Source organism: Neovison vison, chromosome 12 (genome assembly GCF_020171115.1).
Source record: "Neovison vison isolate M4711 chromosome 12, ASM_NN_V1, whole genome shotgun sequence".
Taxonomy (NCBI): Eukaryota; Metazoa; Chordata; class Mammalia; order Carnivora; family Mustelidae; genus Neogale; species Neogale vison.
The window spans coordinates 125898768-125922236 of record NC_058102.1 but is presented as its reverse complement, the minus strand read 5'-3'; the positions used below and the strand labels follow the sequence as shown (position 1 = coordinate 125922236).

Here is a 23469-nt window from a genome sequence, read left to right as displayed (position 1 = left end):
AAGGTCATCAGATGAGAATGGGGATGGGGAAGGAGGTAGTAAGAGCTGGGGGGTATGAAATGTTAATCTAGGAAAATGAAAGTGAGAATGGGCTATGGACACGTCCTAGTAATTCCAGTTTGCACAATGGGCTCTGTGAATACAGTGGTCATGAATGTAAGGTAAGATTTGTTGGGATAGTGATGGGCATTTTTTAGCTTTTGGGTTTGGATGTGAAGTTGGTGAAGAATTGGATTTAACCATAGCAGCATTTTTTGTCATGCTTATATCTAAGACACAGGCTGTGTATAAGAGTAATGAGATACAGCATGGAATCTAAACTGGGTAAAGAGCACAGCAAAGGCAGTAAAAGACTGGGGACAGTAGATCCATTCATATTTTTCCAAGTTAGCTCAGATTTAGACAGTGGTAGGAAATCTTAGGCACCTAGGAAACTTGGCATTTTTTTTATAGTACTCATTTATAAATAAGGAAAAATTGCCTACGTGAAGTGTAGGGCTTTCTAGCATAGAAATACTGTTCTGTGAGGCTTAGCAGAGCCCTTCTGCTCTGATTCAGTTGATAGAAGATGTAATATCTGTGTGCCCACTCCCCAAAGTGCCAGATGTTGGACTTTACCAGATGATTATTTCTGATCTATATTTGATGGTTTTTAGGATGGTCATTTGATACAAGCAATCTTGTAAATGTCAAAGATTGGTAAAAACAGTCTTGCACAAAAAATAATAGGAACATTTACTGTGTCAAGATGAAATTGTAATTTTTCCTTTTCATTAGTGCAAATCATTTTATCCAAAGACGTCTGATGAAAATTCACATTACCTGCATATTAGTATTTGATACTATTACAATTTTTGAAACATTCACTGTGTCACGAGCAAGAAAATAATGTACACACACATGCATACATGCATATGTACATACATAATTTATATTTTAATAAACATATTAAAGAGTTAAAACCTATATTGTATGTGTATCTATGTTCTATGTGTGTATGAATATATGCAGTCTGTACATATATGCAGCCACACACACACACACACACACACACACACCCCTTGTGGTAACACTAGTACGGCCTCAGTGAGTAGCCCTAAGTAATGAAGGAAGGAAAAGATATTTGTTGTTCAAGTTTTAGGGTATTAATACTCTCGGTTCATTAGGGGAGATGTACTTTCCTGTTTACTTATACTCTTCTTTGTCCCAAAGGAATTTAAGGTGATAACAGTTAAAGCCTTAAGGAAAAAAGCATTAAATACCACCAGTGCACAAAACACAGAACATGAAATGAAAGGATTCACTTTATGGAGTTACAGTGTTTAATGCAAATCAATTTTCAGTTTACCCCAAATCCTTAATTGTAAAGATTATGACATGCTTTGCAGTCAAATGCTCTACCCCTGAGCTATACCTCCAAGGTTATGATGCTTTGAAGAAGAGATAATAATCTGCCCTTAATTTGTGATATAGGATGTTTATTATATTTGTTTAGAAGTATCCACAGGTACTTCATTCTGTCCAGTAAGAAGTCTTCCAAAGACAGTCTGGATATTTTAGGTGTGTCCATGTTCTTTTGTTCGGTTTCATAGTGCTGTGTAAAAATGACCACAGAAAGTGTAGCGGTATTGTAACCTGTGCAGGCGATGCATTTGTCATACAAGGATGGTGTATATAAAAGAAAAAAAAGCAAGAAAAGACACTGAAGACTTAGTCTCACCATCTCTGCAATATCATTTTATGGTATATTTTAAAAATCATGTGAATATCACAATACATTCGGAAGAATAGCATCATTTTCATTGACTTTAACCAAAGAGTTGCCATATAAAATTTTTGAACTACTTTTTTTTTTTAATCAGTCTATAGCATTTTGCTGTGATATACAGGTCAATATTTTTATGTTATAGTTGTCAGAATTGACATGAATTTTGTTTACATGTATAACTCAGAAAAATTTGAGATGAGGATTGGTTTTACAAGTAACATTCATCTGTATCCCAAAGCACTAGAAAGCAGAAGTCTCAGAGCACTAGTTCATATTCTTCCAGATGTGAACAAAGCACATCACATTGGTGATTTTTTAAAAAATCTTAACCTCCAATAGATATTTTCAAGTTTCTTAGATGGCAAACACTATTTATGGTTTTGAATTTTACTAAAAATAGCTCTGTACTATAAGAATACTGGAACTGGAAAGAATGTGCTTTTCTATTTTGTATTTATTTATTTTTGAAGTTTTTATTTAAATTCCAGTTAGTTAACACCCAGTGTAATATTACTATGGTAGTGGCTCGGCCCTTCCATAAATCACTGGGTCCTCATCACAAAGTGCCTTCCTTCATCCCCATCCCTTGTTTCACCTATCTCCCCTCCAGCTTCCCCTAACCAGAAAGTTTGTTCTTTATAGTTAAGAGTCTGTTTCTTGGTTTGTCTCGCTCTAAGAATGGGGTTTTTTAAAAGGATGAGACTTAGGTATTTTAATGTAACTTTGATACACATTTGGTTAATGAATTCAGATTTAAAACTAGGGATGGGAGGAAAGTAGGAAAGACCATAATTTATCACCAGTTTTCCTCATTATTAGTAGTTGTCATGACTGCTTTGGGTTTACACTTCATTTTTATGTGTGTTTTCTTTGTTTTTTAGGGAGAAGTAATAGCACTGGATAAAATATCCAACAAAGTAGAGAAAATAAAACAGAATGCTTTATTGTTAGGGCTGAATTCCATCAAGGCATTTTGCTTTGATGGAACAAAGGCTCTTAAACTCGATATGGTTAAGGATGCTGAAGGTGAGTTAAATTTTATCTTTATAGGCTTCTATAATTGGCTTTTGGAAACAGATTTTGCTGTCATTGTTCTAGCCTAAAATATCCATAAGACCTTGAAACGGGCAGGGATCTAAGATAGGTATCTGTAATAGGTATCATTTTGCTTTTCATCTTATCCCAGAACATATAACTAGTCCCTATATATAAAACGTATGTCAGATTTTAATAATATAAAGTCAAACCCCAAGACTTTGTCAGACTCTTTGGTATTAATGTATTTCTCCTAATTTCCTGTTAAATCTCAAGCTTATTGGCCTTTCACGTTTATGATTTTTGAGGTATTTTGTTTTCTTCATTTTTCTTGAGAGAATGGGACTATGGAGCTAGGAAGGGAGGAAAAACTGTCACATATACTGTGACATGATTTTTCTTGGAATAAAACATTGCATTTATTAAGTCCTCTATTCCTCTCATTCTTTGTTCAGATTTGACTTTATGAAATACTCAAGAAACTTGCATATTTTAACAAACTAATTGGCATTAGTTTCCCTGAAATGTTTATAAATTAAAGATGCTATTTGAATAAAGATGATTTTAAAAACCTGAGGACATTGTTTTGATTCCCAACCCTATATAGATCATCTAATTTTCTCATATATAAGCTCTTGTTCATAAGGATGACTAGTGAACAGTGGACAGTTCAATATAATCTATTACTATCACTTAACTGAAATTGTTGGTAGGTCACCAAGTTTTACATTAAAGAGAGTAATCATACTCAAAAGCATAATAGGCTAAGATTGGCAAGAACAATCAAGATGCAGGAGTAGCCATCCTAGAGGTTGGTCGTCAGTGCTATAGGGAGACATTCATTAATTGACTTGGGATACTCAATCACTGATTTTTCACTCATCCACATCACTATTAGCTGATGGTCGTAGGTTGTCATCTTTAGCTCTTTTTTTCATTAAGACATGATTCATCGCAGACTATGTGGTAGTTTGATTTGGATTATTAAACCTAGAGTGTCTGGCAATAGATCCAATCTGTTTGATGGAAAATGCATCAGTAGTAATGTGAACATCACCATATCTTTGGGACTCCTGGAAAGTGAGAAGTTATTTGGTGACACCTGCCTAATGTCTAATAAACCACATGGAAATAAAGAAATAAATGAAACACATGGAAAGCTTCCTAGAAAAATAGGGGTTATTCTGAATAGCAAGGTCTAGACTATTATTTATCTTCTGAAGGAGGTGGGAATAGGTCAGATGTAATTGCCTGATGACATGAGAACAGCATCTCATGGTCAGTTGGTGGTTAACCCAGAAGAGTTAGCCAGGAGCTCGCAGGAGATTTATATTAGCGTATATAGCCTGTATCCGAGAGACTCAAAATATAGTGGCTTAGAATAGATAGAAGCATTTTTTGTTTCTTAGTTTTTGTTTATTTTGGTCTCACGTAACAGAAGTGGGCCTCTGGTGCTAGTAGTTTCGTCTCTGGGTCCAAGACAGATTTTTCATTTCTTTTAAGGGGAAGGGAAAGGGTGTGAGAATCCTTAGGAATTCACATGCCACTGGCCAGGTTAGTCATTTGATCAATTTAACTGCGGGGGAGTGTGGGGGTTGCTGGAAAATATAGTCATTAGCTGCAGAGCCATGTGCCCAGTTCAAAACATGACTTTAGGGTGCCTGGGTGGCCCAGGGTCCCGGGATCAAGGCCGGCATCAAGCTCTCTGCTCGGCAGGGAGCCTGCTTCCTCCTCTCTCAGCCTGCTTCTCTGCCTACTTGTAATCTCTGTCAAATAAATAAATAAAATCTTTTAAAAACAAAAAAAGATAACAAAAAAACCGTATGACTTTAGGAAAAGAGGAGAATGGATATTAAAGAACAACTTGCAGTCTGACAAAGTCTTTGTATTACTGAAAGTGGTAATGGTGATTGTTAAAATTTATAAGCTATTTTAAATTTTTATTATTTTAGTGTAGTTGACAGTGTTATTGGTTTCAAGTGTACAATGTAACAATTCTACAGTTCTATATGTTACTCAGTGCTCACCGCAATTAAGTCATCCTCTGTCATCATAAAATATTACTATACTATTGACTTTATGCCCTACACTGTGCTTTTTATCTCTGTTGACTTATTTAATAGCTAGAAGTATCTCTTAATTTCCTTCATTTATTTTGCCTATCTCCTTACCCACCTCCCCTCTGGCCACCACCAGTTTGTTGTCTGTATTAATGAGTCTGTTTCTCTTTGTTCATTTATTTTGACATTTGGAGTCCACATATAAGTGAAATTCTTAGCACCATGCCCTCTAGGTCCATCCATGCTGTCATGAATAGCAAGATTCCATTCATTTTTGTAGCTAACTAATATTGTGTGTGTGTGTGTGTGTGTGTGTGTGTGTGTGTGTATACACACCACATCTTCTTTATCCCACCCATCAGTAGACACGTGGGATTGCTTCGATATATTGGCTACTGTAAAGGGGCACCTGGCTGGTAGAGCATACAAATCTTGGTCTCTGGGTTGTAAGTCTGAGCTCCATGTTTGGTAGATTACTTAAAAAAAAAATACTGCTTGCTGTAAATAATGCTGCAATAAACATAGGGATGCATATATCTTTTTGAATTGATGTTTTCATTTTCTTTGGTTAGTTATCTGGTAGTAGAATTACTGGATTATAAAGTATTTCTATTTTTAATTTTTTGAGTCTTCTCCATGCTGTTTTCCATAGAGGTTGTACCAATTTACATTCCTACTAAGAGTGCACAAGATTTCTCTTTTCTCCACATCCTTGTAACATGTGTTATTTCTTTTTTTTTTTTTCCAATTTATTTATTTTCAGAAAAACAGTATTCATTATTTTTTCAACACACCCAGTGCTCCATGCAAGCTGTGCCCTCTATAATACCTACCACCTGGTACCCCAACCTCCCACCCCCCCGCCACTTCAAACCCCTCAGATTGTTTTTCAGAGTCCATAGTCTCTCATGGTTCATCTCCCCTTCCAATTTACCCAAAAGCACATACCCTCCCCAATGTCCATAACCCTGCCCTCCTTCTCCCAACCCCCCTCCCCCCAGCAACCCACAGTTTGTTTCGTGAGATTAAGAGTCACTTATGGTTTGTCTCCCTCCCTATCCCATCTTGTTTCATGGATTCTTCTCCTACCCACTTAAGCCCCCAAGTTGCATCACCACTTCCTCATATCAGGGAGATCATATGATATTTGTCTTTCTCCGCTTGACTTATTTGCTAAGATGATACGCTCTAGTTCCATCCATGTTGTCTCAAATGGCAAGATTTCGTTTCTTTTGATGGCTGCATAGTATTCCATTGTGTATATATACCACATCTTCTTGATCCATTCATCTGTTGATGGACATCTAGGTTCTTTCCATAGTTTGGCTATTGTGGACATTGCTGCTATAAACCTTCGGGTGCACGTGCCCCTTTGGATCACTACGTTTGTATCTTTAGGGTAAATTCCCAGTAGTGCAATTGCTGGGTCATAGGGCAGTTCTATTTTCAACATTTTGAGGAACCTTCATGCTGTTTTCCAGAGTGGTTGCACCAGCTTGCATTCCCACCAACAGTGTAGGAGAGTTCCCCTTTCTCCGCATCCTCGCCAGCCTCTGTCATTTCCTGACTTGTTGATTTTAGCCATTCTGACTGGTGTGAGGTGATATCTCATTGTGGTTTTGATTTGTATTTCCCTGACGCCGAGTGATATGGAGCACTTTTTCATGTGTCTGTTGGCCATCTGGATGTCTTCTTTGCAGAAACGTCTGTTCATGTCCTCTGCCCATTTCTTGATTGGATTATTTGTTCTTTGGGTGTTGAGTTTGTTAAGTTCTTTATAGATTTTGGACACTAGTCCTTTATCTGATATGTCGTTTGCAAATATCTTCTCCCATTCTGTCAGTTGTCTTTTGGTTTTGTTCACTGTTTCCTTTGCTGTGCAAAAGCTTTTGATTTTGATGAAATCCCAAAAGTTCATTTTTGCCTTTGCTTCCCTTGCCTTTGGCGATGTTCCTAGGAAGATGTTGCTGCGGCTGAGGTCGAAGAGGTTGCTGCCTGTGTTCTCCTCAAGGATTTTGATGGATTCCTTTCTCACATTGAGGTCCTTAATCCATTTTGAATCTATTTTTGTGTGTGGTGTAAGGAAATGGTCCAATTTCATTTTTCTGCACGTGGCTGTCCAATTTTCCCAGCACCATTTATTGAAGAGGCTGTCTTTTTTCCATTGGACATTCTTTCCTGCTTTGTCAAAGATTAGTTGACCATAGAGTTGGGGGTCTATTTCTGGGCTCTCTATTCTGTTCCATTGGTCTATGTGTCTGCTTTTGTGCCAGTACCATGCTGTCTTGATGATGACAGCTTTGTAATAAAGCTTGAAGTCCGGAATTGTGATGCCACCAACTTTGGCTTTGTTTTTCAATATCCCTTTGGCTATTCGAGGTCTTTTCTGGTTCCATATAAATTTTAAAATTATTTGTTCCATTTCTTTGAAAAAGATGGATGGTACTTTGATAGGAATTGCATTAAATGTGTAGATTGCTTTAGGTAGCATAGACATTTTCACAATATTTATTCTTCCAATCCAGGAGCATGGAACATTTTTCCATTTCTTTGTGTCTTCCTCAATTTCTTTCATGAGTACTTTATAGTTTTCTGAGTATAGATTCTTAGCCTCTTTGGTTAGGTTTATTCCTAGGTATCTTATGGTTTGGGGTGCAATTGTAAATGGGATTGACTCCTTAATTTCTCTTTCTTCTGTCTTGTTGTTGGTGTAGAGAAATGCAACTGATTTCTGTGCATTGATCTTATATCCTGACACTTTACTGAATTCCTGTATAAGTTCTAGCAGTTTTGGAGTGGAGTCTTTTGGGTTTTCCACATAGAGTATCATATCATCTGCGAAGAGTGATAATTTGACTTCTTCTTTGCCGATTTGGATGCCTTTAATTTCCATTTGTTGTCTGATTGCTGAGGCTAGGACTTCTAGTACTATGTTGAATAGCAGTGGTGATAATGGACATCCCTGTCATGTTCCTGACCTTAGTGGAAAAGCTTTCAGTTTTTCTCCATTGAGAATGATATTTGCGGTGGGTTTTTCATAGATGGCTTTGATGATATTGAGGTATGTGCCCTCTATCCCTACACTTTGAAGGGTTTTGATCAGGAAGGGATGCTGTACTTTGTCAAATGCTTTTTCAGCATCTATTGAGAGTATCATATGGTTCTTGTTCTTTCTTTTATTGATGTGTTGTATCACATTGACTGATTTGCGGATGTTGAACCAACCTTGCAGCCCTGGGATAAATCCCACTTGGTCGTGGTGAATAATCCTTTTAATGTACTGTTGAATCCTATTGGCTAGTATTTTGGTGAGAATTTTTGCATCTGTGTTCATCAAGGATATTGGTCTATAGCTCTCTTTTTTGATGGGATCCTTGTCTGGTTTTGGGATTAAGGTGATGCTGGCCTCATAAAATGAGTTTGGGAGTTTTCCTTCCATTTCTATTTTTTGGAACAGTTTCAGGAGAATAGGAATTAGTTCTTCTTTAAATGTTTGGTAGAATTCCCCCGGGAAGCCATCTGGCCCTGGGCTTTTGTTTGTTTGGAGATTTTTAATGACTGTTTCAATCTCCTTACTGGTTATGGGTCTGTTCAGGCTTTCTATTTCTTCCTGGTTCAATTTTGGTAGTTTATATGTTTCTAGGAATGCATCCATTTCTTCCAGATTGTCAAATTTGTTGGCGTAGAGTTGCTCATAGTATGTTCTTATAATAGTTTGTATTTCTTTGGTGTTAGTTGTGATCTCTCCTCTTCATTCATGATTTTATTTATTTGGGTCCTTTCTCTTTTCTTTTTGATAAGTCTGGCCAAGGGTTTATCAATCTTATTAATTCTTTCAAAGAACCAGCTCCTAGTTTGGTTGATTTGTTCTATTGTTTTTTTGGTTTCTATTTCATTGATTTCTGCTCTGATCTTTATGATTTCTCTTCTCCTGCTGGGCTTAGGGTTTCTTTCTTGTTCTTTCTCCAGCTCCTTTAGGTGTAGGGTTAGGTTGTGTACCTGAGACCTTTCTTGTTTCTTGAGAAAAGCTTGTACCGCTATATATTTTCCTCTCAGGACTGCCTTTGTTGTGTCCCACAGATTTTGAACCGTTGTATTTTCATTATCATTTGTTTCCATGATTTTTTTCAATTCTTCTTTAATTTCCCGGTTGACCCATTCATTCTTTAGAAGGATGCTGTTTAGTCTCCATGTATTTGTGTTCTTTCCAAACTTCCTCTTGTGGTTGAGTTCTAGCTTCAGAGCATTGTGGTCTGAAAATATGCAGGGAATGATCCCAATCTTTTGATACTGGTAATAGTAGGGGACTTTAACACTCCCCTCACTGAAATGGACAGATCATCCAAGCAAAAGATCAACAGGGAAATAAAGGCCTTAAATGATACACTGGATGAGATGGACATCACAGATATATTCAGAACATTTCATCCCAAAGCAACAGAATACACATTCTTCTCTAGTGCACATGGAACATTCTCCGGAATAGATCACATCCTTGGTCCTAAATCAGGACATGTGTTATTTCTTATGTTATTTCTTACGTTTTTGATACTAGCCATTCTCACTGGTGTGAGCTGATACCTCATTGTGGTTTTGATTTGCATTTCCATGAGGATTAGTGATGTTCAGCATCTTTGTGGGTCTGTGGGCCATCTGTATATTTTTGGAAGAACGTCTTCTCAGGTCCTGCACCCATGTTTTAATCAGATTATTTGTTTTTGTGTGTGTGTGTGTTGAGTTGTGTAAATTCTGTATGTATTTTGGAAATTAATCCCTTACAGATGACATCATTTTCAAAATCTTCCATTCAGTAGGGTTGCCTTTTTGTTTTGTTGATGGTTTCTTTCACTGTGCCTAAGCTTTTTATTTCCGTTTAGTTCTAATAGTTTATTTTTGCTTCTGTTTCCCTTTACTGAAGAGATGTATCTATAAATATGTTGCTAAGGCTAATGTCAAAACAGCCTGTGTTTTCTTTTAGGAATTTTATGGTTTCAGGTCTCATATTTAATCATTTTAGGTCTTTAATCATTTTGAGTTTATTTTTATGCATGGCGTGAGAAAGTGGTTTATGTTTTGGCATGTAACTACCCAATTTTGCCAGCACCATTCATTGAAGAGACTGTCTTTTCTGTGTTGATACTCTTGACTCCTGTTTCATAGATTAATTGAACATAAAAGCATGGTTTTATTTCCAAGCAGTCTCTCCTATTCTTTTGATCTGTTTTTCCACCAGTACCATATTTTTCAGTTACTATAACTTTGTAGTGTATCTTGCAATCTGGGATTATGATACCTCCAACTTTATTCTTTTTCAAGATTGCTTTGACTGGGGTCTTTTGTGGCTTAATACAAAATTTAGTGCTATTTGTTCTAGTTCTGTGAAAAGCACTGTTGTTATTTTGGTAGTGGTTGCATTAAATCTTTAAATTACTTTGGGTAGTATGGGCATTTTAACAGTATTCTTCCCATCCACAAGTGTGGTATATCTTTATATATATTTGTATTGTCTTCCCTTTTTTTCCTTAAGGTCTTAAAATTTTCAGAGTGTAGGTCTTCCCCTCCTTGGTTAGGTTTATTCCTAGGTATTTTTTTTCTTTTTGATGCATTTGTAAATGGGATTGTTTTCTTAATTTCTCTTCTACTTCATTATTAGTGTACAGAAGAAACACAACAGATTTCTGAACATTAATTCATTTTTTAATAGGTTTTTATGGTCTCTATGGTTTTCTATATATAGTTTTATGTCTGTAAAGAGTAACAGTTTTATTTCCTCCTTACCAGTTCAGATGCCTTTTATTTCTTGTTTGATTGCTTTGGCTAGGACTTCTAGTACTGTGTTGAATAAAAGTGGCTAGACTGGACATCCTTGTCTTATTTCTGATCTTAGAGGAAAGGTTTCAGTTTTTCACTATTGAGTATGATATTGGTTGCACATTGTTGCATATATAGCATTTATTATGTTGAGGTATGTTTCTCCTAACCCCATTTTGTTGAGAGTTTTTTTGTTTCATTTTGTTTTGTTTTTTAATCAGGAATGAATATTGTATTTTGTCAGGTGTTTTTTCTGCGTCTGATGAGATGTATTACATTGTAATACTTGTTAATGTATCACATTGGTATGTGAATATTGAACCATCCTTGCATCCCTGGAATAAATTCCACTTGATCTTGGTGAATGACCCTTTCATATGTTGTTGAATTTGGTTTGCTGATGTTTTGTTGAGGATTTTTGCCTCTATCAGGTTTTCTTTTCCTGTAGTATCTGTCTAGTTTTAATAGTAGGCTAATGCTGGCCTCTTAGAATGAATTTGGAAGTTTTTCTTCCTCTTCTATTCTTTGAAATAGTTTGAGAAGAATAGGTATTAACTCTTCTTTCAGTGTTTAGTAGAATTCACCTTTGAAGCCTTCTGGCCCTGGACTTTTGTTTGTTGGGAATTTTTTGTACTGATTTAATTTCATTACTACTAATAAGTCTGTTCAATTTTTGTTTCTTCCGGATTCAGTTTTGGAAGTTTCTAGGAATGTATCCATTTCTTTTAGGTTGTCCAATTTGTTTGGATATAACTTTATTGTTCTCTTATAATCTCAATAATCCTTTGTGTTTCTATGTTGTCTGTTATTTCTGCTCCTCGATTTTGTTTTTCACTTACGTTTCTGATTTTATTCTTTGAGTTCTCTCTTGATGAGTCTGGCTAAAGGCTTATCAATTTTGTTCATCCTTTCAAAGAACCAGCTCTTGGTTTCATTGATCTTTTCTGTTGTTGTTTCTTAGTCTCAATTTACTTCTGCTCTACTCTTTTTTTTTACCTCCTCCTACTAACTTTGGACTTTTTTTTCCTTGTTCCTTTAGGACAGATAGTTTGAGGTTTTTTTATTTCTTAAGGTAGGTCTGTATCAGCTGTAAACTTGTGTCTTAAAACTGCTTTTGCCATATTCCCCAAAATTTGGACTGTCATGTTTCCATTTTCATTTGTCTCCAGGTATTATTTGATTTCCTCTTTGATTTCATCATCAACCCATTGTTGTTTAGTAGCATGTTGTATACGACCATGTGTTTGTGTTTTTTTCCAGTTTTTTTCTGTTAATTTATTTCTGGTTTCCCATTGTGGTGGTTGGAAAAGATGCTTGACTTGATTTTGGTGTTTTTAAATTTATTGAGGCTCATTTTGTGGCCTTACATGTGATTGGTTTTGGAGAATGTGCCATATGCTCTAGAAAAGAAGATATGGGTGTGCCTGGGTGGCTCAGTGGGTTAAAGCCTCTGCCTTCAGATCAGGTCATGATCCCAGAGTCCTGGGATCAAGCCCCGAATCAGGAAATCTGCTCAGCAGGGAGCCTGCTTCCCTTTCTTTCGCTCTCTGCCTGCCTTTCTGCTTACTTATGATCTCTGTCAAATAAATAAATAAAAATCTTAAAAAAAAAAAAGGTATGTTTTGCTCATTTTGCATGAAACATTCTGTATCTTTTAGGTCCATTTGTTCTATGTGTCATTCAAAGCAACTGTTTCTTTGTTAATTTTCTGTTTGGGTAATCTGTCGGTTGATGGTTGATGTTATTGGGGTGTTGCAGTCCACTACTGTTATTGTATATTATTACATTGTTGTTATATTGTTCTTTACCTCTGTTAATATTTGCTTTATGTATTTAGGTGCTCTGTGTTGGGTGGACATTTGCAATTGTTACATCCTGTAGCTGGATTGATCCACTTATTATTATGTAATGCCTTTGTCTCTTTTTTTTTTTTCCCCCAATTTATTTATTTTCAGAAAAACATTATTCATTATTTTTTCACCACACCCAGTGCTCCATGCAAGCCGTGCCCTCTATAATACCCACCACCTGGTACCCCAACCTCCCACCCCCCTGCCACTTCAAACCCCTCAGATTGTTTTTCAGAGTCCATAGTCTCTCATGGTTCACCTCCCCTTCCAATTTACCCAAATTCCCTACTCCTCTCTAACGCCCCTTGTCCTCCATGCTATTTGTTATGCTCCACAAATAAGTGAAACCATATGATAATTGACTCTCTCTGCTTGACTTATTTCACTCAGCATAATCTCTTCCAGTCCCGTCCATGTTGCTACAAAAGTTGGGTATTCATCCTTTCTGATGGAGGCATAATACTCCATAGTGTATATGGACCACATCTTCCTTATCCATTCATCCGTTGAAGGGCATCTTGGTTCTTTCCATAGTTTGGCGACCGTGGCCATTGCTGCTATAAACATTGGGGTACAGATGGCCCTTCTTTTCACGACATCTGTGTCTTTGGGGTAAATACCCAGGAGTGCAATTGCAGGGTCATAGGGAAGCTCTGTTTTTAATTTCTTGAGGAATCTCCACACTGTTCTCCAAAGAAGCTGCACCAACTTGCATTCCCACCAACAGTGTAAGAGGGTTCCCCTTTCTCCACATCCTCTCCAACACATGTTGTTTCCTGTTTTGTTAATTTTGGCCATTCTAACTGGTGTAAGGTGATATCTCAATGTGGTTTTAATTTGAATCTCCCTGAGGGCTAATGATGAGCATTTTTTCATGTGTCTGATAGCCATTTGTATGTCTTGATTGGAGAAGTGTCTGTTCATATCTTCTGTCCATTTTTTGATGTGTTTGCCTGTTTCGTGTGGGTTGAGATTGAGGAGTTCATTATAGATCCTGGATATCAACCTTTTGTCTGTACTGTCATTTGCAAATATCTTCTCCCATTCCGTGGGTTGCCTCTTTGTTTTTTTGACTGTTTCCTTTGCTGTGCAGAAGCTTTTGATTTTGATGAAGTCCCAGAAGTTTATTTTCGCTTTTGTTTCCTTTGCCTTTGGAGACGTATCTTGAAAGAATTTGCTGTGGCTGATATCAAAGAGATTACTGCCTATGTTCTCCTCTAAGATTCTGATGGATTCCTGTCTCACGTTGAGGTCTTTTATCCATTTTGTGTTGATCTTTGTGTACGGTGTAAGAAAATGGTCGAGTTTCATTCTTCTACATATAGCTGTCCAGTTTTCCCAGCACCATTTATTGAAGAGACTGTCTTTTTTCCACTGTATATTTTTTCCTGTTTTGTCAAAGATTATTTGACCATAGAGTTGAGGGTCCATATCTGGGCTCTCTACTCTGTTCCACTGGTCTATGTGTCTGTTTTTATGCCAGTACCATGCTGTTTTGGTGATCACAGCTTTGTAATAAAGCTTGAAATCAGGTAAGGTGATGCCGCCAGCTTTATTTTTGTTTTTCAACATTTCCTTAGCGATTCGGGGTCTCTTCTGATTCCATACAAATTTTAGGATTATTTGCTCCAGCTCTTTGAAGAATGCCGGTGGAATTTTGATCGGAATGGCATTAAAAGTATAGATTGCTCTAGGCAGTATAGACATTTTAACAATGTTTATTCTTCCCATCCAAGAGCATGGAATGGTCTTCCATCTATTTGTGTCTTCTTCAATTTCTTTCATGAGTGTTCTTTAGTTCCTCAAGTACAGATCCTTTACCTCTTTAGTTAGGTTTATTCCCAGGTATCTTATGGTTCTTGGTGATATAGTAAATGGAATCGATTCTCTAATTTCCCTTTCTGTATTTTCATTGCTAGTGTATAAGAAAGCCACTGATTTCTGCACATTGCCTTTGTATCCTGCCACATTGCTGAATTGCTGTATGAGTTCTAGTAGTTTGGGGGTGGAGTCTTTTGGGTTTTCCATATAAAGAATCATGTCATCTGCAAAGAGAGAGAGTTTGACTTCTTCATTACCTATTTGGATACCTTTTATTTCTCTCTGTTGTCTGATTGCTGTTGCTAGGACTTCTAATACTATATTGAACAAGAGTGGTGAAAGTGGGCATCCTTGTCTTGTTCCTGATCTCAATGGGAAGGCTGCCAGCTTTTTCCCATTGAGGATGATATTTGCTGTGGGTCTTTCATAGATAGATTTGATGAGGTTCAGGAATGTTCCCTCTATCCCTATACTTTGAAGCGTTTTAATCAGGAACGGATGCTGGATTTTGTCAAATGCTTTTTCTGCATCAATTGAGAGGACCATGTGGTTCTTCTCTCTTCTCATATTAATTTGTTGTATCACATTGATTGATTTGCGAATGTTGAACCATCCTTGTAGCCCAGGGATGAATCCCACCTGATCATGGTGGATAATCTTTTTAATGTGTTATTGGATCCTGTTGGCTAGGATCTTGTTGAGAATCTTAGCATCCATATTCATCAGTGATATTGGTCTGAAATTCTCCTTTTTGGTAGGGTCCTTGCCTGGTTTGAGGATCAGGGTAATGCTGGCTTCATAGAAAGAGTCTGGAAGTTTTCCTTCTGCTTCAATTTTTTGAAACAGCTTCAGGAGAATAGGTGTTATTTCTTCTTGGAAGGTTTGGTAGAATTCCCCAGGGAATCCGTCAGGTCCTGGGCTCTTGTTTTTTGGGAGGTTTTTGATCACTGATTCAATCTCATTATTAGATATCGGTCTATTCAGGTTGTCGATTTCTTCCTGGTTCAATTTTGGTAGTTTATATTTTTTCAGGAATGCATCCATTTCATCTAGGTTGCTCAGCTTATTGGCATATAACTGTTCGTAATAACTTCTGATGATTGTTTCTACTTCCTTGGTGTTAGTTGTGATCTCTCCCTTTTCATTCATAATTTTATGAATTTGGGCTTTCTCTCTTTTCTTTTGGATTAGTGTAGCCAGTGGCTTATCGATCTTATTGATTCTTTCAAAAAACCAGCTTCTAGTTTCATTGATACGTTCTACTGTATCTCTGGTTTCTCCCTCATTGATCTCAGCTCTAATCTTGATGATTTCCCTTCTTATGTGTGGAGTTGGTTTGATTTGTTGTTGATCCTCCAGTTCTTTAAGGTGTAGAGACAGCTGATGTGTCTGGATTTTTCAATTTTTTTGAGCGAGGCTTGGATGGCTATATATTTTCCCCTTAGGACCGCCTTTGCTGTATCCCATAGGTTTTGGACCGAAGTGTCTTCATTCTCATTGGTTTCCAGGAATTGTTTCAGTTCTTCTTTGATCTCCTGGTTGATCCAAGCATTCTTAAGCAAGGTGGTCTTAGCTTCCAGGTGTTTGAGTTCCTTCGGAACTTTTCCTTGTGATTGAGCTCCAGTTTCAAAGCATTGTGATCTGAGAATATGCAGGGAATCATCTCAGTCTTTTGGTATCGGTTGAGTCCTGATTTGACCCAGTATGTGGTCTATTTTGGAGAAGGTTCCGTGTGCAATTGAGAAGAATGAGTATTCTATTGTTATAGGGTCGAATGTTCTGTATATATCTATGAGGTCCATCTGGTCCAATGTGTCATTCAATGCTCTTGTTTCTTTATTGATTTTCTGCTTCGATTATCTGTCTAGTTCTGAAAGAGGCGTGTTAAGATCTCCTACGATTAGTGTATTCTTATCAATATGACTCTTTATCTTGATTAACAGTTTTCTTAAGTAATTGGCTGCTCCCATATTGGGAGGATAGATATTTACAATTGTTAGATCATCTTGGTGGATAGTCCCTTTAAGGATTATGTAGTGTCCTTCTGTATCTCTGACTACAGTCTTTAGTTTGAAGTCTAATTTATCTGATATGAGAATCGCTACCCCAGCCTTCTTTTGAGTCCCATTGGCATGAAAGATGCTTCTCCACCCCTTCACTTTCAGTCTGCGTGTATCTTTAGGTTCAAAATGGGTCTCTTGTAGACAGCATATGGATGGGTCCTGTCGTTTTATCCAATCTTCAACCCTGTGCCGTTTTATGGGTGCATTTAGGCCATTCACATTGAGAGTGATTATTGATAGATACGTTTTTATTGACATCGAGTTACCTTTGAAGTCTTTCTTTCTGTAGACTGTCTCTATATTTCTGTTCAATGCTATTCTTGGGATTTTTCCTCTTTTATAGAACCCCCCTTAATATTTCCTGCAGTGTCGGCTTGGTGGTTGCATAGTCTTTTAAGCCTTGCCGGTCTTGGAAACTCTTTATCTGTCCATCCATTTTGAATGTCAGTCTTGCTGGATAAAGTATTCTTGGCTGCATGTTCTTCTCATTTAGTGCCCTGAATATATCTTGCCAGCCTCTTCTGGCTTGCCAGGTCTCTGTGGACAGGTCTGACGTTATTCTGATGGGTTTCCCTCTGTAAGTAAGGAGCCTCTTTGCCCTGGCGGCTTTCAAGAGATTATACCTACAATTATAATTCCTCAATATGACTATCAGGTGTCGTGATTTTTTTTGGAATGTATAATCTTGGGTGGATACTATTCAGCCTCTAGTACATGAACGCTGGTTTCATTCCCGAGATTCGGAAAATTTTCATGAAGGACTTGTTCCACTATATCTTCTAGACTTCTTTCTTTCTCCTCCCCTTCAGGGATTCCAATAATTCTGACACTGGAACGCTTCATGGCATCATTTATTTCCCTGATTCTGCTTTCGTGGGATCTAAGCTGTTTGTTCCAGGCTTCCTCCTGATCCTTTCTCTCTGTTTGTCTTCCAGATCACTAATTCTATCTTCTGTCTCAGTTACCCTAGGTTTGAGAGAGTTTAGATTAGATTGGAACTCATTGAGAGCATTGTGGACCTCCTCCCTGGTAGCTTTAAGCTCCGCCCTAACATTGTGAACATCCTGTCTGGTCGCTTTCAGTTTGGCTCCAATCAATTCTGTTTGGTCATCCATGGCTTTCTCCAACCTAGCTATTGCCTGGATAATTGTTAGCCTGAATTCTCTTTCCGACATATTGTCTATGTTGATAGCCGTTAGCTCTGTTGCAGAAGGTCCATCCTCTATATTTTTCTTCTGTTGGGCATTCCTCCTCCTAGTCATTTTGGTGGGAGAAGACTGAACAGATGTAGCTGGATGTATCAGCTCTGGTGCAGTCAAGGTGCACCCTGGAACACTTCTGAGCAATCAGGATTCCCCACCCAAATGAGAGACAAAAGAAAAGAAAAAGAAAAAAAAGAAAAGAGAGAGAGAGAGGGAGAGAGACAGGAAAGAAAGGGAAGTTGAAAGGGAAGGTTCAGCCCAGATGGTCCCCAAGGTAAGATTTATGAAGTAGACAAACAAAAAGAGATAAAAAGACTGATACAATTACATGGCAAGAGAAAGAAAAAAAAAATATATATATATGCAAATAAAGAAAGAACCTCGTCAAAAAGAACCACAAGTGTAAAATTTATATGCTATCAGGACAGACACAAGAAACACAGAAACACTGGTGGAAGAAGATGGGAGAGTTCTTATAAATTCTCAGTGTGTGCGAGGAAGGTTGTTTTGATTCTTCCTGGATGTAGCTTGATATCTTTGTTAAAGGACTCAACTTTCCTAAGATAAAGGGGATTAAAAATTGGTTTACCTATAGGGGTAGTATTGATTGGGGAAAGGGGATTACTTTGAAGTTAACTCTATATGAATATTAGAGGATAAAAATAAAAAGGAATATACTAGACTAAACTAAACTAAAATTTTAAAAAAAGGAATTCAAAAAGTAAAAATGCAAAAGAAAAACATAGGTGTATGTGTCAAAAAGTTCAGGTTAGAAAGGTATTATGGAATTTGATGTACTGTACAGCTCGCTGTGATGGTAAATAGGTTAAAAAAATTACCTATGTGTAAAAAAAAATATATATGAACCGGAATAGTGGAAACGAGTGAACAATACAAGTTTTCCTATGAAGTGGTGGTGGTTCTCTTGTAGTCCTTTTTTTTTTTTCTTGGTTTGTTTTCTGGGGGAGGGGCCTGCCACGTGGGTTGTCAGTCAATGATGTTTCCTGAGTTGAGTCCCTCCGTCCCCCTCAAGGGGGTGGGCTCTGAGGGAACTGGTTTTTTTCAGGCTTTTGTTCTCTGGCGGTTTTTATGCTTGTTCACTTTTTTCCCTCTCACCTTGACCGCCTTTGATGGTTTTTGTAGTATTAAGAGAAATCAAACCGCACCCTGATCTCCGTCTCAGAGAGAAGCCTCAGTCTGGGTGCAGAAGCTGAATAAATTCCCCCTTGGCCGCTGGCAGTGCAGGTTCCGAGTTGCAGACCCTGGGGGCGCAGGATCTTTTGCTCGTCCCCAAAGCCAAGGCAGTGGCGGCTGTCTGGGAGCTCCCGACCGCCAGAGAGGTTCCAAGCAGCGATCGCACACTGAGATTTTGCCGCCGGCCGGGCTGGGAGTGCCCGGCTTGCGCGCACCTCTTTTCAGAGGCGGCTGTGGGTCGGGCGCGCGTCTGGGGCACTGAGAACGGGGCACTGGTCCGTAAGCCCCAGGCTGGGCTTTTGCGCCCCCCTGTCAGGGGAAGAGTTTGGGGCGCGCGGCTTAGGCTTTGAAACAATGGCGCGGGTCAAAGAGCACCGGCCGGGCCTCTGTAACTTAGGGGAGCTTGAGGGACGTGCGCGCGCATCTCAAGCTTTGTGGTAGGGCGAGCGCGCGTTCTGCAGACCGGCGCAGCTCCCGTCCCCTCACAGGAGCCGGAACCCCCGCGCTCTGGGGCGCGCTGGCGGCTTAGGGTCCAGGAGCCGGTTTCTCCGCCGCACTCTCTCTGCCTCCGCGTCGGGGAGGCCGTCCGGGACCGGGGACTTAAGCCCCTGTCCCTAGCCGCCCCGATTCCCACAATTTCCCCCCGCGATCCTTTGCTCTTTTGGAGTGCTTTCAACCAGTCTCCAAGTTACTGCTGGTCCCCAGACGCAGGGCACTCTCGCTCGTATCGGGGTATTACTCTCCCACCGGTCGCCTCTGGTGGCTCCCTCCCCCTTTTGTTTATCTTCCGATATCAGTCCGCTGTTCCATCCCGCTTTACCTGCTCACTGGCGTCTTCTGCCCCTGTAGAGATCCAGACGTGTATAATTCTGATCTCAGGCTGATTTCATGGGTGATCAGAGTTCTTTGGTAGGTAATCAGCTCACTTTGGGGTACCAGCTGAAAAGACGCCTCTTCCTACTACCCCGCCATCTTGTCCCCCCAATGCCTTTGTCTCTTATTAGAGCCTTTTTTTTTTTTTTTAAGGATTTTATTTATTAATTTGACACACAGAGAGAGAAATCACAGGTAGGCCGAGAGGCAGGCAGAGAGAGAGAGGGGGAAGCAGGCTGTCCACCAAGCAGAGAGCCTGATGAGGGACTTGATCCCAGGACTCTGGGAGCATGACTTGAGCCAAAGGCAGAGGCAACCCACCGAGACACCCAGGCACCCTAGAGCCTTGTTTTAAAGTCTGTTTTGTGTGATGTAAGTGTTTTTACTTGGTTTTGCCTTTTTTTTTTTCCTGTTTGCATGGAATATCATGGAATTTTCCATTCCTTCATTTTTAGTTTCTATGTGTCTTTAGGTCTGAGGTGAGTCTCCTATAGATAGCATATAGATGGGTCTTGGTTTTTTATTCATTCAGTCACCAAGTCTTTTAATTTAAGCCTTTATTTAAAGTTAAGGTAATTACTGGGGTCCTGTGTGGCTCAGTCAGTTAAGCATCTGCCTTTGGCTCAGGTTATGATCCCAGGACTCTGGGAACGAGCTCTGCTTTGGGCTCCCTACTCAGCAGAGAGTCTGTTTCTTCCTCTGCCCCTCCCCCTGCTCATTCTTATTCTTTCTTTCTCTTTCTCTCTCTCAAATAAATAAAATCTTAAAAAAAAACTTTAAGTAATTATTGATAGATATGTACTTATTGCCATTTTGTTCATTGCTTTCTGGTTGTTTTTGTAGTTCTTTGATTCCTTCTTCTTGCTCTTTTTTGGTGTTTTTTTTGTTTGTTTTGTTTTGTGTGTGTAATGTTTAGATTCTTTTTATTTTTTTTTAATATCTGTTATAGGTCTTTTATTTGTTGTTGTCATGGTATTCATTTATAACATCCTATTGTATATAGCAGTCTGTATTAAGTTGGTGGTCACCTAAATTTGAACACATTCTGAAAGCGCTAAATTTTTACTTCTCTTTCATTTTATGTATACAGTGTCATATTTTTCATCTTTTTATTTTGTGTATTCCTTATAGATTTTATTCCTTTTATACATATACTTGATTTCACAATCTTAGTGGTTTAACCTCCCTACTGGTTTTATGAGAGATTAATCTACTATTTTTACTATGTTTTTGTTTTTACCAGTGAAGTTTTTTTCTTTAATGATTTTCTTCTAGTTATAGTCTTTCTTTCCTCTTAAGGAATTCCCTTTAACAGTTCTTGTAAGGCAGGTTTACTGGTGATAAACTCCTTTAACTTTTGTTTGTCCAGGAAACTCTTTATTTCTCCTTCATTTCTCCTGTATTTCTCCTTCATCATAGCCTTGCTGGGTAGAATATTCTTGGTTGTAGGTTTTTCCTTTCAGCACTTCGAACATGTCATGCCACTTTCTTCTGGCCTGCAAAGTTTCTGTTGAAAAATCACCTGATAGCCTGATTGTCAGAACTCCCAAGGTTAGGTAGGCTCAGCTGATTTTCAAAGCTCTAGGTATCATAAGGTCTCATCTTCCCAGTGTAAGTTCCCAGGGCTGGGATTGCCAGCTGTGGAGTCTGATCCCTTCCTCTCTGTTTGTGATGTTCCTTCCTTTTGTGGTTAAGCACACCAGGAGTTTGGTTATTGATCTTATCTCCACCACTCTTACCCTTTTTGATGTGACCTTCTCTTTGGAAGATCTTCTGTTTTCAGATTTTCAGAATTAGTTGTAGTAGTTGTGGTTGTTGGTTTAGTGTGTCTGTGGGATCAGGTGAGCTCAAGCTCTTCCTACTCTGCCATTTCCCACCTCATGTTTTCTAAATTTACTCCTTTTAGTTATGAATTTCTTCTTTACTTTTTAAGATGAGAGTCTGAAGTCCTCTGAGAAGATGAATGAGGTGTGTAGTATAAGGTGGCAAGGAGTTGGTTCAGTGACTCAATCACTGTGCACGTGTCACGTTGCAGGGCAGTTTTGATTTTTAAACAATTTGTTCTGGGTATGGACTGCTGTTGCAGCAAATCATCCCATTACCTAGTGGCTTAAAACAATAATAATTTTGTTATTATTTCTCACAATTTTAGGGATTAACTGGGAACTCAGATGGTTCTCACTTTCAGTGTCTTACACAATGGTGGGGGGTCACCTCAGAAGGTTTGTCTAATACATACCTGTCTGGAGGTTAATGGTGGCTCTCAGAAGGCACCTACATATCACTTTACTGGTCTTTCTCAGACCATGTTGGTTGGGTTTTGAAAATGAGTGTCCCATGAGCTCCAGGCAGAAGCTGTATCATCTTTTATGACCTCGTCCAAAAGTCGTGTAGCATCAAGTTTGGTGCTGTCCAGAATAAAGGAGAAGGAGCATTAGACCCCATCTCTTGTGGGAGAAGAGTCAATGGCAAATTGAAGGCATGTGGGATGGAAGATATTGTCACAGTCATCTTTGGAAAACAGAATTTTTTCCACAGTTTTATTTTTTTTAAATATTTTATTTAATGATTTGACAGAGATCACAATTAGGCAGAGAGGCAGGCAGAGAGAGAGGAGGAAGCAGGCTTCCTGCTGAGCAGAGAGCCCGATGTGGTGCTTGATCCCAGGACCCTAGGATCATGACCTGAGCTGAAGGCAGAGACTTAATCCTTTGAGCCACCCAGGCACCCCTCCACCATTTTAAATTATTTTTTTATTAGAAATTTTTAATTTGTATGCACAATAGATTGTTAGTTGGACACAAAGAATAAATACTGACTTGGAAAATGAAAGAGCATAAAAACAATAATTCTGACAATTTACTTCAGGGTAATTTTCACCTGTTCTGTAAATTGAATTAGTATAATTAAAAGTTTTATGTAGCATAGCAAGATTTTAATATCCTTCCCCTCAAAAAAAACCTACAAAGAGAAAATACTCAGTCTGAATATTCAGTTTGAACTCTTTAAGAAGTAAATTCACTTTGGCTGTCATTTATTTGGAATAAAGATTACCCACATCTTTAATGTTATACTTACCTTACAAGGAGTAGCCTGAATCTTATCTTTTCCCTCATATATACAATTTATAAAAAGAAACCAGTTGTTTTTTAATGTATAGGGTAAGTACTAAAAATCATTCCAGAAAGCAGTTTTTATTCTTGATGCAAAAGGAAACATTTCATGTTATAGTAGAGATTTTTTGAACGATTATTATTCTTTCTCTTATCTAATTTTAAGTTACATCTACCTGTATTATTTTTTAAAATATTTTATTTATTTATTTGACAGACAGAGATCACAAGTAGGTAGAGAGGCAGGCAGAGAGAGTGGGGAAGCAGGCTCCTTCCTGAGCAGAGACCCCAGTGTGGGACTCAATCCCAGGACCCTGGGATCATGAACTGAGCTAAAGGGAGAGGCTTTTACCCACTGAGCCACCCAGGCACCCCTGTATTATTTGTTAAATGGGAAAAAATAAATAGTGGGTTTTCTTCATGTAGGATGAATAGTAAAGATTGCTTTAGAATGAAAATTTGTAATAATCTGACTTCACTTTTTTAACAGCTTTGTTGTGTATCAGGGTATACTTTGTGTACCATATAGTTCACACAAAGTATACAGTTCACTAGTTTTTTTTATTCAGAGATATGCAGCTATCATCACAATCTAATTTTTGAACAACTTCATTATGCTGAAAAGAAACCTCATACTCAGTAACTCCCTATTCCCTTATACTTCCACCCCCCAGGCTTC

General features: G+C 38.4%; 1 protein-coding gene across 1 annotated transcript in view; it reads left to right on the top strand.

Moving 5' to 3' along the window:
- The window catches only part of NSUN6 (NOP2/Sun RNA methyltransferase 6), a 73104-nt gene that overhangs the window by 34345 nt on the left and 15290 nt on the right, over nt 1–23469 (top strand). Inside the window, exon 8 of the mRNA XM_044226768.1 lies at nt 2650–2794. Coding sequence (XP_044082703.1) covers nt 2650–2794 — 145 coding nt within the window. The remainder of the gene's footprint in view (nt 1–2649; nt 2795–23469) is intronic.